Genomic DNA, 17,231 nt, shown 5'->3' with positions numbered 1-17,231 from the left:
GAAGTAGGTAGTCATTGAGTGGCCAGGACCACGGTCGTTTGACTGCCGTTGGTATGGTGACTGTTGGGTATATCGGAGCATGGTCTGATAAGATGATATTGCCTATAGAGGCTACTGGCTCCCATGTTAGAGCTCTTTGTTGTATAAAGAGGAGGTCTATCCGACTGTGTAAGTGTCATGAGCCGGTGAGTAATAGGCATAGTCCCTGTATTGGGGATGGAGAATGCGCCATACATCCACTAGTTGGAGGTTATGTACGTCTTTCCTGAGAGTACCCAACTGTCTTAGTGATATGTGGATCTTTCCCGATGAGGTATCTATTGTGACATCCAAGGGAAAATTAAAGTCTCCCCCCACCGTTAGTAGCCCTTCCGTGAACCCTGTGAGGTCCTGAAGTATTTTTTTACACGTCAGGATTGGGGAGCGATTGGGCAAATACAGGTTTGCGAAGGTGAATATCTGTCCAAATATTTGCACTTTGATAAAGGCATATCTACCAGCCTCATCCATCATTTTGCCCAGTAGCACATGCGGGAGGGAGCGGTAAATAGCTATGGATACTCCTTTTGAGCGGGAGTCTGGGTTAGTGCTATGGAACCAAGTATTAAAGTGTCTATCTTTGATCTCTGGGAAGTGATCGTTTTAAAGTGAGTTTCTTGTAGAAATAATATTTTTACCCCTTGTCTATGCATGCCATAGAGAATTTGAGATCTCTTTTGGGGTACATTTAGGCCCCGGGCATTGAGGGATCCGATCTTTAGGGTTTCCATGGGATGCCGTACACTGAGGTCCCTATCTACCGGTGCGGCCTATGTTTGAGTGGCACCTTAATGGAGACTGGGGATGGGCGGGTGGTTCTGTAGCGAAGTTCGGGAGGGAGGACCCACTGGGATACACAGGGCAGTGGGAAACAACAGGTAGGATGACGTAGACAGACACTCACACACAGCGACAATAGATAGCGTAACAGATAAGCTAAACGGGAACAGGAAAGAAAAGAAAGGTTTAACCTAATCTAACAGTTGTGAGGCCTAATGCCCGGCCTAAGGTAGGGTTATATAAACTAAGTGTATAGACTAGCTAGACACGTAAGTGGAAGAAAGTCTAACTACCGAGGCGAGCCCACGTCCCGGGCTCCCTTGCCTTGATCTAACTCACTGATACATATGTCAACAATTATAACCCAGCAAAACTAATAGGTGTTGTATTACATGGAATTCTATTCATATATAGATAAAGAAGAAGGGAAAGGAAAACACATTTAGCATGACACAATCTTTATATATCAAAAGGATACTCTTTGCGGAAGGTAAGGCACCGGCGGGTCGTCCGCATCCAGGCCCTACTCCTGTGGACCATTTCGCGACGCCGGTCCTGGAAGCAACGACCACTCCAGCAGTTCAGGAACTGGTAGATTGAGAATCTCTGCCACTGGGGGCACATCTCTGGGGTGGCGGATCATGTGTGCGAGTCCGCCATGGCGGATCTGGAGCCTGAATGGGAACCCCCAAGTATATGGAATATTACGTTGTCTCAGGGCTTCCAGCAGGGGTCTGAGGGCTTACTTCTTGAGCAGTGTTAACCTGGAAAGGTCTGGTAGGAGCTGGACATCTGCCCCACAGTATGATATTCGATCTAATGATCTTGCTTTATTCATTACTGCTTCCTTCAGCTGATATCGGTGGACCCTGCAGATCACATCACTAGGGGGGTCATGCAATGAGGGGCGAGCCTGAAACGCCCTGTGAGCCCGGTCTAGTTCCAGAGGGGTGACTTCCGGGACCTCAAAATAACCTTTTTACCTCCTTGACTTTGTTCAACTTTGGAGCGAGATGTAAAATGTTTGTATAATGAAGTCAAGGTGGGGAGCTCCGAACGCTGCCTCTACTGTGGTTGACAGTCTTTCTGAGGAAGCATGACTTCAGTGTTAAATTCTCTGCCTCCTTAACTTTACGCATCCATTTTACCTCTTACCTCAAAGTACATTTTCTGGATGATGCCACCACACCGGCTCAAGAAACATAATCTGGAAGGTGTTCAGCTGCTTGGCAACATACTAATAATAGTTTATTAGGTAAAATTTCTTTAAGTTGAACATTGTGTCTTTGTGCTTTTTTTTTTTCCACAGATCAGTGCTGCAATCAGAACCCAGTTTAAACCCAGGTTATAAGCCTGATGAATAAAAATTGTGGCTGTAATGCAAAGATTAAAAGCTTTTCACTGCCAAATAGCGGAGTTAATGGTGCACATTTACGAAGGGTTGCACTTGTGTCACGAAAAGCCCTCGTGATCAGAGAAGACAAACACTGAGCAATATTTCGTGAGTTTTATTGCAATACAGCAAACAGGTTACATATCAGCCATGTCCTATGGTAGAGCGCCGCAGCTTGCTCCCCAGACAAAGGTTCATGAACAACTCTTTCTAAAGAAGTTTTTAAACAGCCCCACACCCAAATCCACCCCGCTTCCTCTGCTATCTGATTATCACCTAGTGGGGGGGGGGTGAATTTATTACACTAGTACAGCAAACCCCCACTGGAGCTGTAGAATGACCAAGACTTCTGGAGTAGTGTAGAACATTCCAGAACTACAAACTTCCAGTGGTCTATGTTACACACATGACTATACAAATACACCTGAAACCCTCTACAAAACACCATGAATACATCACAGAGTACCGTGTGTGCTGGGTTTGTGGCGCAGAGGAGTTTTTTTTTTTTTTTTTTGACACAACTGCGCTGGCTTCCATGTGACACAAATTGGGGGGCGTGCCTTCGGGCGTTCCGACTGATGCGGACTGAGCGCCGTACTTTCAAATTGTGTTGAAGGTGTTAAAGGTGCACCACAAAAAAGATAGTGAACTCTGTCAGACCAGTGCAGGGAAGCGACACATTCATGATCGCTGGTGCACAATCTTAGTGAGTCGCCGCACGCTTCATTATACACGCTCAATGCACTTTTACTGAACTCGAGTGACCTTGAAAGTAAATGTGCCCTAATGTATTTTGTGTTTAATTATTGAACAGCTTATATTTTGCTTTAATAAGCTGTATCAGCTACACTTCTAAATGTGTATTCCATAGCTATACAATGACACATAAAGGACATTTCATGATAACCGTAAACAATAATCACAAATATTACTTAATTTAACCTAATTAAAACTTAGCACATTATGTAGGGGAACATTGATTTCTGCACTTTTTCCTCTCTAGATTTTGCCTTGTTTTTTCGTTGAAGTGACAATGCATCTTAATTGCTATAATATTTTATTTCAGTCACCAATGTAATAATCTTGTTTTTTCAGACCAAATTTACTATATTGATTAGCTTTACATTCACATTTATATTCAGCGGGGTTTTGAGTCACAGTAGAGTAGCTGCTTTATTTATTCTCTGCAATGCTGAACAATCCTCAAATGTCATAAGCAATATGTGAATACTCGTTAGCGTATGCTAGACATGATGTACTTCAAATCATAAAAACTCTCATTAGTTTTTGATCCTGACCCCTTTTTGATACCCGTGATTAACTACAAGTATAACAAAAAGTATGAAAACATATTTGCCTGTAAAATGTAATTTTTAAATCTCAGGATCTCACCACTGCCTTCCTCTTCCTCTCAAAAGGTGGAACATACTGGTAATATCAAATTGAAATCAAGTCTTCATGTAAACGTACAAGTTCTGTTTTCAAATGGCAAACAATGAGCTCCTGGTCTGTCAATCTCTTTGGCGTGGGAGCAGACCGCAAACATGGGCTCTATAAATTGCGGCCCAGGCACCTTCATGGGGCTGTGGTATTCACATTTGTGGGCATGTTCCCATAGAATGGGACGTGTGCTAGCAGCTGTGCAGTCATGTGCAAGAGTGAGGAAATTTACAATGAAAATTAGTTAGAAATGTGAGACACTTACTCATAGATCAAGGCACACTGACTGTGGTAACCTTCTTAGATTTGTTAAATATGGCCTCCTTCCTCTTTTAAATGTGTGCTTATGATCCGCCCATAAGTGATATGGGGGATGTTACCTGAGCCCTTCTGTAGTCTGTCTCCACAGGCTGTTTTCAGGAGGTCATGGATAACAAATATAACTAGATTAGATTACTACAGTAACAGTGTCTGGCTCTTGAGTTAGCAACCCTGGTTTATCCTTGCATAATATTAATGGTAGATTTCCTTTAACCACTTTTACTGAAAAATTGATATTCTGTTGAGGGGTTCGCCACACTTAAATCAAAAATGTATTCACTGGAGATGTAAGGAGCATAAAATATATCTTTTATTTGTTATCTCAATAAAAAACATCAGATGGATGTCTACAAAAACCCAAAGATGTGTGAAACATAACTACCACCATACTGAAAAAATGGCATACAGGGGCAGAACTTCTCTTGTTAGAGAGATTGAAACTCCCTCATGCTCCTAATCGCCTAATGCCTAACATAAAAAGAATGATAGAGGTGTAGGACTGAGCTTTTCACCTATATTCAAAGAGTGGTTCATTAGCCGCACTACACACTGTGGCTAAATAAAAATTCACACTGAACAACAAAAACATCTGCTGGCATGCTAGCTCTAGCCTTACTCCTATTTATTTACAGCCAATGCATTTCTATCCTTGCAGATTGTCATCAGGGATCACTTTTAGAAAAACATGATGTATGTGCTCCTGATGGTGCATGCACACACTGCATGTCCTGCATTGATAACAGCGGTGAACCTGAGCAGTGGGTTCTATGAGATTATAAACCCATAGTACCTCCCCTTCTGGCAGGGCATCCTTGTTTATTACCCAATCCACTGGCTTCACCCAGGGCCCCGCCACCCTCCATGACGCTCAGTCGGGTCCAATCGGGTCCAAGCACTGCACATCCGCCCACTGACCAGTCGCGCAGGGATTGTATATCAGTGTCCCACTGATAACCCCCCCAGCTAGGTCAGGTAGGATCAGGGGACCAGGAGGGGGTGCCACGATACTCTGCTGCACTGGGATAGGACCCGATAGTCAAAGTAACTTGTGCTCCATATTTATCACAGCACTCACATATTGGCACCACAGTGCTAGCACCAAGGGGGATATAAATTGCCCACAGTGTGAGGGATTTGGATGATAGACATAAGTCTACACATCTGAGAAAAATTCAGAACATCCAAGGGAACCTAGAGCAGTGATTTTCAACCAGTGTGCCGCGGGGAAAGTTCCTCAAACTATGGTGCCCCCTGTGTTTTGTTTCCCGGCAATGCACAGCGATGCGCAGTCACGGCTTCTTACAATGTAGGAGACGTGTACAATAACACATGCGCAAGCTTTGAACCTCGCGAGACAAAATGACGTCACCGAGGCCGGCGCATCATCCTGAGAGCGGAGAGACTTTCTCATTTGCCCACCGCCAAGGTAATGCCCATCAATAATGCTGACTATATGAGCTTTTTCCTGAGTATATGAACAGTTGGCAGAATACTCAGCATATGAGCTGGTACTTTTAGTACTCCAGCAGTATACTGCATATAACAATGAGAAATGTAAAATGAGAAATACTATAGTCATGAGGCTGGAGTACTACAAGTACCAGCTCATACGCTGAATATATGAGCTGGCACTTGTACTCTGGCCTCATGGCCATAGTACTTCTCATTGTACCCCTGTATATTGCAGTATATGATCCACATAATAATCAGCACCATATACTAAAAACAGGGAGAAACTGAGAACTGTTGAGGAAGAGCTTCGTGTGTGTCTTCCCACCATTCCTGCCAGGATATCCCTTTTGTGTTTATCGAAACAGGCCCAGGTTTCACACTGAGTGAGTAAAATAAATTTAGAATCTATATTATTAACTATATGTATATAGTGTATAGTGTATATATGACTGTTTTAGTGTCATTTTGTGCTATTTTAGTTGGTGGTGTGCCCCAGGATTTTCTAAGTATAAAAAAATGTGCCGCGGCTCAAAAAAGGTTGAAAATCACTGACCTAGAGTGTAGGAGAGGGGAACTGAGGCACACGCAGCCATGGTCCTTATAAACAGGGAACCAGTTCCTCAATATAAAGGGGGGCAGTACATGATTTTCTATGGAATGCAGTAAAAGTGGGACCATGTCCCAAACTGGTCCTAGCCAGAGTCATGTTAACTCATAGCAATGCCTTAAATGTCATAAAAGTATTCTCATTAGAGGCCAGGTATTAAATGAAACTCTCAACAATACATAGATACAACAATACATTCTCAGTTCCAGAAAGGAGCTAGAGATAAACCTAGTAATATGGGAGTTTTTTTCTGATATGATGCGCAGTAGATAACTCCATTAAGGGCATGTGTGTGTCTTGATCATTCTCCACTTCATTTAGATGTCCCTGATTCTTCTTCTAAATTGCCTGTAGGTTTTCCCTACGGGCATGGGCACGTAATTGGGTATATCACCCCAGTTGTCAGGCATGTGACAAAGTCCTTGATTGTATTTTCCTTCTTGTTTGATGCACTCAAGAAGGACCGACCTGACTGTATATACTGACATCCAGTACAGTTCCCACATCTATACGTGTCTGTTGCTTTTTGGGGGATTGCTTCCAGGTAAGTATGTACCAACCTATCTCTTTCCCATCCTAAAAGTCACAGATGAAAAGTCAGATATGCAGTCTTCAATGTCTGGATCAGCTGCGTACATAGCCACTAGTCTGGTAGTCTTCTCCATTTCTGAGTTAGGGGTCTTTACCTGTTTGTTTCCCATGCCGCAGAATTAGCCTTATACACCACTGATTGGGGGAAACCTAGCTTAAGGAATCGACTCTCCATCTCTCTTGCCTGATCCTTGTAATACTCCCTTTCCAAACAATTGCGTCTAAGGCTCCCGGGGCAGATCGCACAGCCAGTGCCCTAGGGCTGCCAGCGGAGGATCGGACCCCGGGAAGTGCCGCGGAGGGGTCCAATCCACGTTTATTGAATGCCCTGTTTTGTGTCATGTATCCAGATACTTATGTACTTAATTTTTCCTGAATTTCATCAAATCAGTTTTGGATCATGATGATACCATTAATGTAATATTTTATTACGCAAATAATGATTTCTGGAACGTTCAATGAAACTTCCGCGCCCGTCCACAGTTATTTTGGCCCACTTCTTCTGAACACATTGGGGGAGATTTATCATTAGGCAGGTTCTTTGTGATAGTTCTATATCTGCCTTTGGAGTGCTGCTACTTCTCCGATTTATTAAAGGGTCATTGGCTTGTTAATATTACCACTCTGCTAGCCAGAATACCAGAGTGTCTATCATTCATATCCTGCCCAAATCGTACAGCTACATATATTTCTAAAAATGGCTTTATAGTGCTAAAGTAATAAAACCTTGAAAATAAACCCAACATATTTGGTCTTAAGCTGGTTACTATGAGCGAGTAAGGGCGGATTCAAATTGGCTTTTTTTCACATAAGTGATTTTCACTGCAGCCATTTGAGCTTATGAACACACACTGATAGTTTTCTCTTCCTGCCTTCAGTGATTTATTTTTTTCACTGATGCCTTACTGAATCAATGTGCTTTTATATATGTTGGTATTTTACCCAATCTAATGTTGTCGGGGAGCATACAAAGGACAAGTTCTACATTTTTTACTACTGATCAGTGGAAAAAAACTGAAGTGTGAAAAAGCACACTGAAAATGTGTGTACATATTATATTTTATATATAAACATTTTAATTCATCAAGAGGATGTATTTTGTTTTTAGGTTTCATTGGGACTGTGCTTCATATTGATGTTTGGAAATTCCATGCTTTTGACATCTTATTATGCATCTTCACTAGTAGTCATTTGTGTAAGTATTTTTCATAAGTATTTTATTTAATGTCTAAAAACAAATTGTCTAGTTTGCGCAATCTATTAATTGGCCTAGCTTGTACCAGTATATTGGGCCAAATTACTGCTGCACTTGCATCATTATTGCATGATTCTGGTGCGCACCCCTTTTCCTGCAAAACCATGTTTTTGAGGCTACACCACCTTTTGTTGCAATTCTCATAAAGATGTAAGTGCATCAAGCTCTTGAAAGATATGGTAGAAGACCTTTTTTTTTTTACATTTGACTCCATTTCAACAATAAATCTAGTTATTGCAAAAGAGAGGCTTTCATTTAAAAGGAAAAAAAACAAAGTTATCGTGTTGGAACTAGTCATTTTAGGACGTTTTACCACTGATAATGCACCTCCTCCAAATTTTGTAAGAAAAGTGTCTGATGACCAAGAGTCTATATTTAGTATATATGTTCATGTGAACAAAATAAAATATCCTGATCCTAACCTCATGAAGGTGAATGATGAAGTACTTTTTTATTGGACTATGCAATACAAGGTAGAAGTAACCCCTTTTTTCATTAAACATTAAAAAAATTAATGCACAAATCAAAACAATTTTGAATACAACAATATACCATATATACTCGAGTATAAGCTGACCCAAGTATAAGCCGAGGCCCATAATTTTACCACAAAAACCTGGTAAAACCTATATTTTATTACTCGAGTATAAGCCGAGTTTGGATTTTCAGCACATTATTTATGGTATTTACAAAATACATTCATTTTATTGGCAATTTTATGTAAGGATTTTTTTAAGCAGTCAGCATTTATTGGCCTTAATATCTGTGGAAAGATGTTGACGTATAGCGATGCATTCACATTCACTTTAGTTGTTAAAAGTTATATTTAATAGTTATTTAATTTCTTATTTTGTTTTTTTTTTCCACAGGTTATTGCAATGAGCCGAGAGTTTCTGAAGCTTAAAATGTTACCATTAATAAGTTGGGTATGTCTTGTATACTTTTTTTGTTGTATCATTTAAGGAGTTTTCAGTAGGTTGAAAAACATGGGTGCTTTCTTCCAAAAACTGTGCCACATATTAGGGTTTTCTTGCTGCTGTTATTGCAAGGAATAAGAAATTGAGTATAGTTGCAATAACATGCACTACCCATGGTAATAAGAGAATAATTTTTTGGAAGAAAGCAGCCATGTTTTCATCCTCTGGACAACCGCTTTAAAGGTGGTAAAGCATATAATGTTTTATTGGAGGAGGAGAACTACTGCAGAGAGCTCAGTCCGCTCATGGCAACAACGCGGTAGTGGCACTTAAGTGATGCTGCCGCCATCTTATATCTGGCCGGCGCCCCGTGTGACGTGTTTGTAGGATACCGACCGGTTGCTATGACAACCTGAATCTTAACTAAGGATTTTATGGCTGTCGTAGGAGAATCTGTGAAAGAGCCTGCCATTGGCAGACTCTTTTACAGATCCAGTGATTCTACAATAAACTGCAATACTATAGTATCAGACGCCCTAGGGGGTCTAGAAATACAATATAAATAAGAAAAGAAAAAGTTTAAAAAAACACAATATACAAAAAAAGACTAAAGGCTTAAATAACCCTCTCTCACTAGACTGCAAGTAAAATTTAAAAAAAATAAATAAACATGTTAAGTATCATCTGGTCCGAAAAGTATCAAAAAAGTTATTACCAGGGTTGAATCACATAACTGAAAATAACTGCCAAATGTTCAAATCTTCACTTTTTTGCCTTTTCAGAACACATAAAAATTGATTAAAAAGTGATTGAAAGGTTGTACAGTTCCCATAATGGTAGAAATTAAAACATCAGCTCATTCCTTTAAAAATTACACCTTACATAGGTCTGAACAAAAAAGTATAAAAAAGTTATTGGTGTCAGAATATGGCGAAACAAATACATTTTTTTGTAAACTGTAATTTTTTAAATATTAAAGCCTATGTAAATTTGGTATCCCTGTGATCATCTTGACTCAAAGAATAAAGTAGATGTACTTGAATTGCACAGTAAAAAACATAAAAACAAAGCCAAAAGGAATATGGTGCAATGCATTTTTTCTGCAATTTCACAGCAAATTTTCCAGTACATGGGTGGAATAAAACCATAAAATTGGATGTACAATTTGTTATTAGATGTACCATAAAACTAGGGATGTACAATGTGTTACACAGAAAACAAGCCCTCATACAGCTCTCTACATTGAAAAAATAAAAAGGAAGTGATTTTTGAAGGTGGGGAATGAAAAAATGGAAATAAAGAATAAAATAACACTGGTTGTAAATCATCAAGCATCTTGATCTTAGTAGGTTGTCCTGTTTTATAAATATTCTATGTGCCTCAGGTGGTATAAAAATAATTAAGAAATCATACTTGCGCATTACCCCTGTTCCCATATGGTGCCTCCCATCACCATTGGCCTGGTACTCAAAGGCTCAGCAGTGATGTAATCTTTAGAACAGGCTACAGAAAGAGACCAACATAGATGGGCGGTGATGGGAGGAACTGCACTGGACTAGAGATGAGCACCAAGGTACTTATAGGTTCAGTTTTATTACAACAGTAAAAAAATAAATTAAGGGTTTTTTGGGGGAAAATGAAGCTCAATGTCACAAAAATGGAGCTTAAGTGTTTTTGACTGTATGATTCACAAAATGTTATGGGCTTTCTAAAGAAGGCGGAGTTATGACCCTCCAAACTCTGAATTTCATGCTGTATTTCTTGTGACTCCATTTCTATTAGAATCAATCCAAACTCTGTTTATTAAAAGCACTTTCCATAAATGACCCTTCTTATCCTGGTAGCTGCTGGTATAACATTTGCATCACAACAGCCATTGATTTAATTCCATGAATTCTTCCCTCACATCCTTCAGCTGCATCTAAAAGATTTACTAATACGAATGTATGACGTGGGGGAGCTGCCGCAATGGCTGCCGCTAGGTCTTATTTTCAGGGGAGGTCTTATATTTCTAAACCTGAACAAAATTGTACTAGGTCTTATTTTCGGGGGATGTCTTATTTTAGGGGAAACAGGGTATAGTAAACCATCTAGAGAGCTTTACCAGAGGCAACTGTGGGTAAAGGAGTCAGTCTTTAACTAGGGGTCGTCTGGAAGTTGGGTGTCATTAAGTAGGGGACTGCCTGTATATACTTTGCTACTTGCTTGACCCAGTCACTTTTAGGTTTATGGCAGGTGTGGGATCATATATCTTTATTTTCTCTTATTTCTTATTTTTTTTTTATTTTTGTCATTATATTTTGGGAATAATACTACACCTTTCATTATGTTTGGGAAAGCATTGCAGTTCATTTAAGATAATTAAGATTGTCACATGGGATCAGACTCCCGTCTCTTAAACTAAAGCTGACACATTTCTCTTTCCTTCTATTTATAGATACTACAAGTGCTGCTTTGGATACTGGGGACAATTGCTTTGAAAGCACTGACCTCAACAATTCTAGGTGTTCGAGATGATGTAAGTATCTTGATATTATAGAGGCTAATAGTGTGGGTACATGTAGAAAACAGGGCACCGCATCGCATTTGAATTTCATGTGAATTTCAGTTTACATTTATGTCAATTTTGTTTATGAAAGCTTGTTTTCGTTGCTTTTCCATCAGCCAAACTTTAATGGTAGCTTTAGCCAAACTTTACATCTCAATAATCCACTGCTGCTCCCACTGAAACAATTCCTGTCAGATCCCCCTCCACTTTATATTTCCTTCCACAGCAACTGCTGCATCTGTTAAAGGCACATTCTAACCTGGGCATTTAGATTCAGTTTGATTTATCTGCCATACGTATACATTTCTTCAATTACAAAAAAATTACTTGTGTGAACATAATTTCCCATAAATGTAGACATGTTGTACCTGGATACAATCACCTTTTCCAGTGGTGGCTAGTTATTGACCTCTTCCAGTGTGCATTACCATGGGATGGCTGTGGGACATGCAGGAACTCCAGGCCAAGTTAGGCCCAATCCTATGATTTGACATCATAGGAAGACCTCAACTTTATGAGAGAAAGTGAGAAAACCAATCCAGAACATGACATTTGTCTAATTTTTCAAGAATTTTATTTGCAAATTATGGTGGAAAATCAATATTCGCTCAATAACAAAAGTTTTTCTCAATTCTGTTATATATCCTTTGTTGGCAATGACAAAGGTCAAACGTTTTCTGTAAGCCTTAACAAGTTTGGCACACACTGTTGCCTTTATGTTGGCCCATTCCTCCATGCAGATCTTCTCTAGAGTAGTGATGTTTTGGGGATGCTGCTGGGCAGGGCCGATTCTAGCATATTTGCTGCCTGAGGCGAATATTAAAATGCTGCCCCCCCCCCCGCTCCCTGTTAAGTAAATCCTTAAACTTTACTAACAAGTAACATCCTCACAGACAGCTCCCTGACACTGTGTGACTGACTACAGGATCTGAGAGGCATTAGTGGCATCTAGTACCTTAGAGATGACAATCTCTTCCATCAGGAGGACTTTATTCCGGGGTTCTCCAATCCATGACGTATCAAAGGTGAATTCACGGCCGGATATATTCAGCTCTGTGCAGCATCTCCACCCGGCGTCCCTAAAAATACCACAAGCACTTACAGTATGAAGTCTTCTGGATAACAACACTGCGCTCCTAAATAATATATACCCCTCACAACACAACTGACCGCACTCTCCACACATATAACACATCCCTTCAATATCCCTGCTCTCATATATTTAAAGGCCTCGTTATTCACTACCCAATTAAATTATATACAGCTCCCATATACAGATCCCCTACAGCTTAAATGAAATCTTGCCCCACATATACAGCCCCCCAGCTTAGTAATATACTGTATCCCATATACATCCCCCCAGCTTAGTAATATACTGTATCCCATATACATCCTCCCCAGCTTAGTAATATACTGTATCCCATATACAGCCCCCAGCTTAGTAATATACTGTATCCCATATACATCCTCCCCAGCTTAGTAATATACTGTATCCCATATACAGCCCCCAGCTTAGTAATATACTGTATCCCATATACATCCCCCCAGCTTAGTAATATACTGTATCCCATATACATCCCCCCAGCTTAGTAATATACTGTATCCCATATACAGCCCCCCCAGCTTAGTAATATACTGTATCCCATATACATCCCCCCAGCTTAGTAATATACTGTATCCCATATACATCCTCCCCAGCTTAGTAATATACTGTATCCCATATACAGCCCCCAGCTTAGTAATATACTGTATCCCATATACAGCCCCCCAGCTTAGTAATATACTGTATCCCATATACAGCTCCCCAGCTTAGTAATATACTGTATCCCATATACATCCCCCAGCTTAGTAATATACTGTATCCCATATACAGCCCCCCAGCTTAGTAATATACTGTATCCCATATACATCCCCCAGCTTAGTAATATACTGTACCCCATATACATCCCCCAGCTTAGTAATATACTGTATCCCATATACATCCCCCAGCTTAGTAATATACTGTATCCCATATACAGCCCCCCAGCTTAGTAATATACTGTATCCCATATACATCCTCCCAGCTTAGTAATATACTGTACCCCATATACATCCCCCAGCTTAGTAATATACTATATCCCATATACAGCCCCCCAGCTTAGTAATATACTGTACCCCATATACAGCCCCCCAGCTTAGTAATATACTGTATCCCATATACATCCCCCCAGCTTAGTAATATACTATATCCCATATACAGCCCCCCAGCTTAGTAATATACTGTATCCCATATACCCATATATCCCATATACAGCCCCCAGCTTAGTGATATATAATATATAGCATCCCCCCCCAGTATAAAATAATTATGGCCCCATATAATATATATAGCATCCCCCCAGTATAAAATAATTATAGCCCCAAATCCCCAAATAAAATATAGCATCCCCTCCCCCTAGTATAAAATAATTATGACCCCAAATAATATATATAGCATCCCCCCCCCCTAGTATAAAATAATTATGGCCCCAAATAATATATATAGCTCCCCCCCTAGTATAAAATAATTATGACCCCAAATAATATATATAGCACCCCCCCCCCCTAGTATAAAATAATTATGGCCCCAAATAATACATATAGCATCCCCCCCCCTAGTATAAGATAAGTATGGCCCCAAATAATATATATAGCTCCCCCCCTAGTATAAAATAATTATGGCCCCAAATAATATATATAGCATCCCCCCCTAGTATAAAATAATTATGGCCCCAAATAATATATATAGCACCCCCCCCCCCCTAGTATAAAATAATTATAGCCCCAAATCCCCAAATAAAATATAGCATCCCCTCCCCCTAGTATAAAATAATTATGGCCCCAAATAATATATATAGCATCCCCCCCTAGTATAAAATAATTATGGCCCCAAATAATATATATAGCACCCCCCCCCCTAGTATAAAATAATTATGGCCCCAAATCCCCAAATAAAATATAGCATCCCCTCCCCCTAGTATAAAATAATTATAGCCCCAAATAATATATATATAGCACCCCCCCCCCCCTAGTATAAAATAATTATGGCCCCAAATAATATATATAGCATCCCCTCCCCCTAGTATAAAATAATTACAGCCCCAAATAAAATATAGCATCCCCTCCCCCTAGTATAAAATAATTATGGCCCCAAATAATATATAGCACCCCCCCCCCCTAGTATAAAATAATTATGGCCCCATACGATATCTATAGCGTCCCCCCCCTCCCCCAGTAGTAAACGTTTTCTAGCCCTATATAGTACCCCCCCCCTCCCAGTATAACATAAAACCTCCCCACATTTAATTAAAGTACATGAAAAATAATAAACTAATACTCACCTGCAGGCAGCTGCTCCCTCGGCGCCCGGTCCCGTCTTCACGCGGCCTTCACTCCGGTCTTCCTGCGTGCCGCGGCTCCGCACAGTGACACAGGCGCATGACGTCATGGCGCCTGTGTCACTGCTTAGGACGGAGCGACGCAGCTGCCGGAAAGGCGCTGCGTCGCTCCGCATATAAATCGCGCCTGTGTCTTAAAGAGACAGGCGCGATTTATTTAGCTGGTGGGCGATTCGGGCGTTAATGGACGCCCGAATCGCCCACTTTAGAGCGGCAAATTTCGCCGCCCTTTACAGGGACCCGCATTCTGCCGCCTGAGGCGAGATTTTCATCTCGCCTCATGGCAGATGCGGCCCTGCTGCTGGGCAACACAGACTTCCCTTCCTTAAATGGTTTTCTATGGGGTTGAGATGTGGAGACTTGCTAGGCTACTCCAGGACCTTGAAATGTTTCTTATAAAGCCACTGGCGGTGTGCTTGGGATCTTTGTCATGCTGAAAGACCCAGCCATGTTTCATCTTCAATTCCCTTGCTAATGGACGGAGATTTGTACTCCAATATTTCACAATACATATCCCCATTCATTCTTTCATGTGGATGAAATCTGTCGTCCTGGTCAATTTGCATAGAAACAGCTTCACAGTAGATCTTGTGCTCGTTGAATGCAACTCCATTCACTCTCAAACACAACAAGTTGTGTTTCTACCAAACAGTTCTACATTGGTTTTTATCTGAACACATGACATTCTCCCAATACTCCTCTGGAATATCGAAATTCTTTCTAGCAAACTTCAAATGGGCCTGGATATTTACTGTCTTAAAGGAAACCTACCACTGCTCGCATGATAAAATCATGCGAGCAGACCACCTGGTAGGCTATTTAATACTGATGCCGGGACATACTTTAGTTAGGCACGGCGATCATTAGTTTAGATAAAAAAATGTTTTACTTACATATGAAAATATTCCTCTGGTGCTACCCCTACTTCATCTTCGGAAGGGAGATGCCTTCCAATCTTTAATTATTCACGCCTCCTTCAATGTAGCCGTTTCCTTCGGGTGCCGAGAGCCGTGACGTCACCAAGCTCTCGGCACCTATCGCGCTTGCGCAGATACTAACTCTCACACAGCCGGACAGCGATAGGTGCCGAGAGCTTGGTGACGTCACGGCTCTCGGCACCCGAAGGAAACGGCTACAATGAAGGAGGCGTGAATAATTAAAGATCGGAAGGCATCTCCCTTCCGAAGATGACGTAGGGGTAGCACCGGAGGAATATTTTCATATGTAAGTAAAACATTTTTTTATCTAAACTAACGATCGCCGTGCCGAACTAAAGTATGTGCCGGCATGAGTATTAAATAGCCTACCAGGTGGTCTGCTCGCATGATTTTATCATGCGAGCAGTGGTAGGTTTCCTTTAAGCAGGGTGACATGTCTTGCACTGCAGGATCTGAGTCCCTGGTGGCATAGTGTGTTACTGATGGTAGCCTTTGTTATGTTGGTCCCAGCTTTCTGCAGGTCATTCACAGGGTCCCCCTGTGTGGTCCTGGGATTTTTGCTCACTGTCCTTGTGGTCATTTTTACCCGATGGGGTGAGATCGAGCTTGGAGCCTCTGATCTGGGGAAATTATCAGTGGTCTTGTATGTCTTCCATCTTCTAATTAATATTTTTGCAGTTAATTTCTTTTGTGAACTACAAGTGGAGCAGGCACTACTGATATTGTGTATACAAAGAGAGTCCACGCATCCCTGAATGCAACATTGTACAACACACAAGAAAAAGATGGGATGCGTACACAGGACTAGACAATAAGACTCAAATTTATTAATTCAATGTCAAAAACAAATATACACAGGACAACAAAAGACTATAAAAACACTTAAAAATACACCCAAAGGGGTGTATATGACTGCCAGGGACAGGTAAGCCCTGACATCCCTCACACGTACTGACAATACAACCAGTTGTCAAATGAGTAAATCTACGCAAGTGAAGAGACCAGGTATCAAATAGTTGAATGTAAAATTACACATGTAAGCGGTATAACAAAGTGCTTAGTACAAAGATGAACAATAAGACTCAAATTTATTAATTCAATGTCAAAAACAAATATACGCAGTTAATTTCTTCACACCAAGCTGCTAACCTATTGCAGATTTTCTTCCAAGCCTGGTGTAGGTCTACAATTTTGTTTCTGGGTATAAGCAGAGTTTTTCAGCTGAAAATTCCCCACTAAGCTTATACTATACTATATAAAAAAATAAATTTACTCAGTGCTCACCATTCCAACGGCCCAGGCAGCTCCTCTTCATGTGCGCGGCTATCTACTACAGGGGCTGGCGGGCTGTATGCTACAGGGTGCTGGCGGGCTGTATGCTACGGGGTGCTGGCGGGCTGTATGCTACGGGGTGCTGGCGGGCTGTATGCTACGGGGTGCTGGTGGGGGCGGTATGCTACGGGGTGCTGGCGGGGGCGGTATGCTACGGGGTGCTGGCGGGGGCGGTATGCTACGGGGTGCTGGCGGGGGCGGT

General features: G+C 41.1%; 1 protein-coding gene across 6 annotated transcripts in view; it reads left to right on the top strand.

Annotated features, from left to right (window-relative positions):
• Positions 1-17,231, top strand: part of DPY19L1 (dpy-19 like C-mannosyltransferase 1) — a 137,051-nt gene that overhangs the window by 82,391 nt on the left and 37,429 nt on the right. For all 6 annotated transcript variants that reach the window (XM_072153270.1, XM_072153273.1, XM_072153271.1 and 3 more), the window contains 3 exons: positions 7,732-7,818; positions 8,748-8,804; positions 11,233-11,313. In XM_072153270.1, the coding sequence (XP_072009371.1) occupies positions 7,732-7,818; positions 8,748-8,804; positions 11,233-11,313 (225 nt within the window). The remainder of the gene's footprint in view (positions 1-7,731; positions 7,819-8,747; positions 8,805-11,232; positions 11,314-17,231) is intronic.

The sequence above is a fragment of the Engystomops pustulosus genome, chromosome 5, assembly GCF_040894005.1.
Source record: "Engystomops pustulosus chromosome 5, aEngPut4.maternal, whole genome shotgun sequence".
Classification (NCBI taxonomy): domain Eukaryota; kingdom Metazoa; phylum Chordata; class Amphibia; order Anura; family Leptodactylidae; genus Engystomops; species Engystomops pustulosus.
The sequence above is the reverse complement of the archived record's forward strand: the minus strand, read 5'-3'. Positions and strand labels throughout refer to the sequence as shown.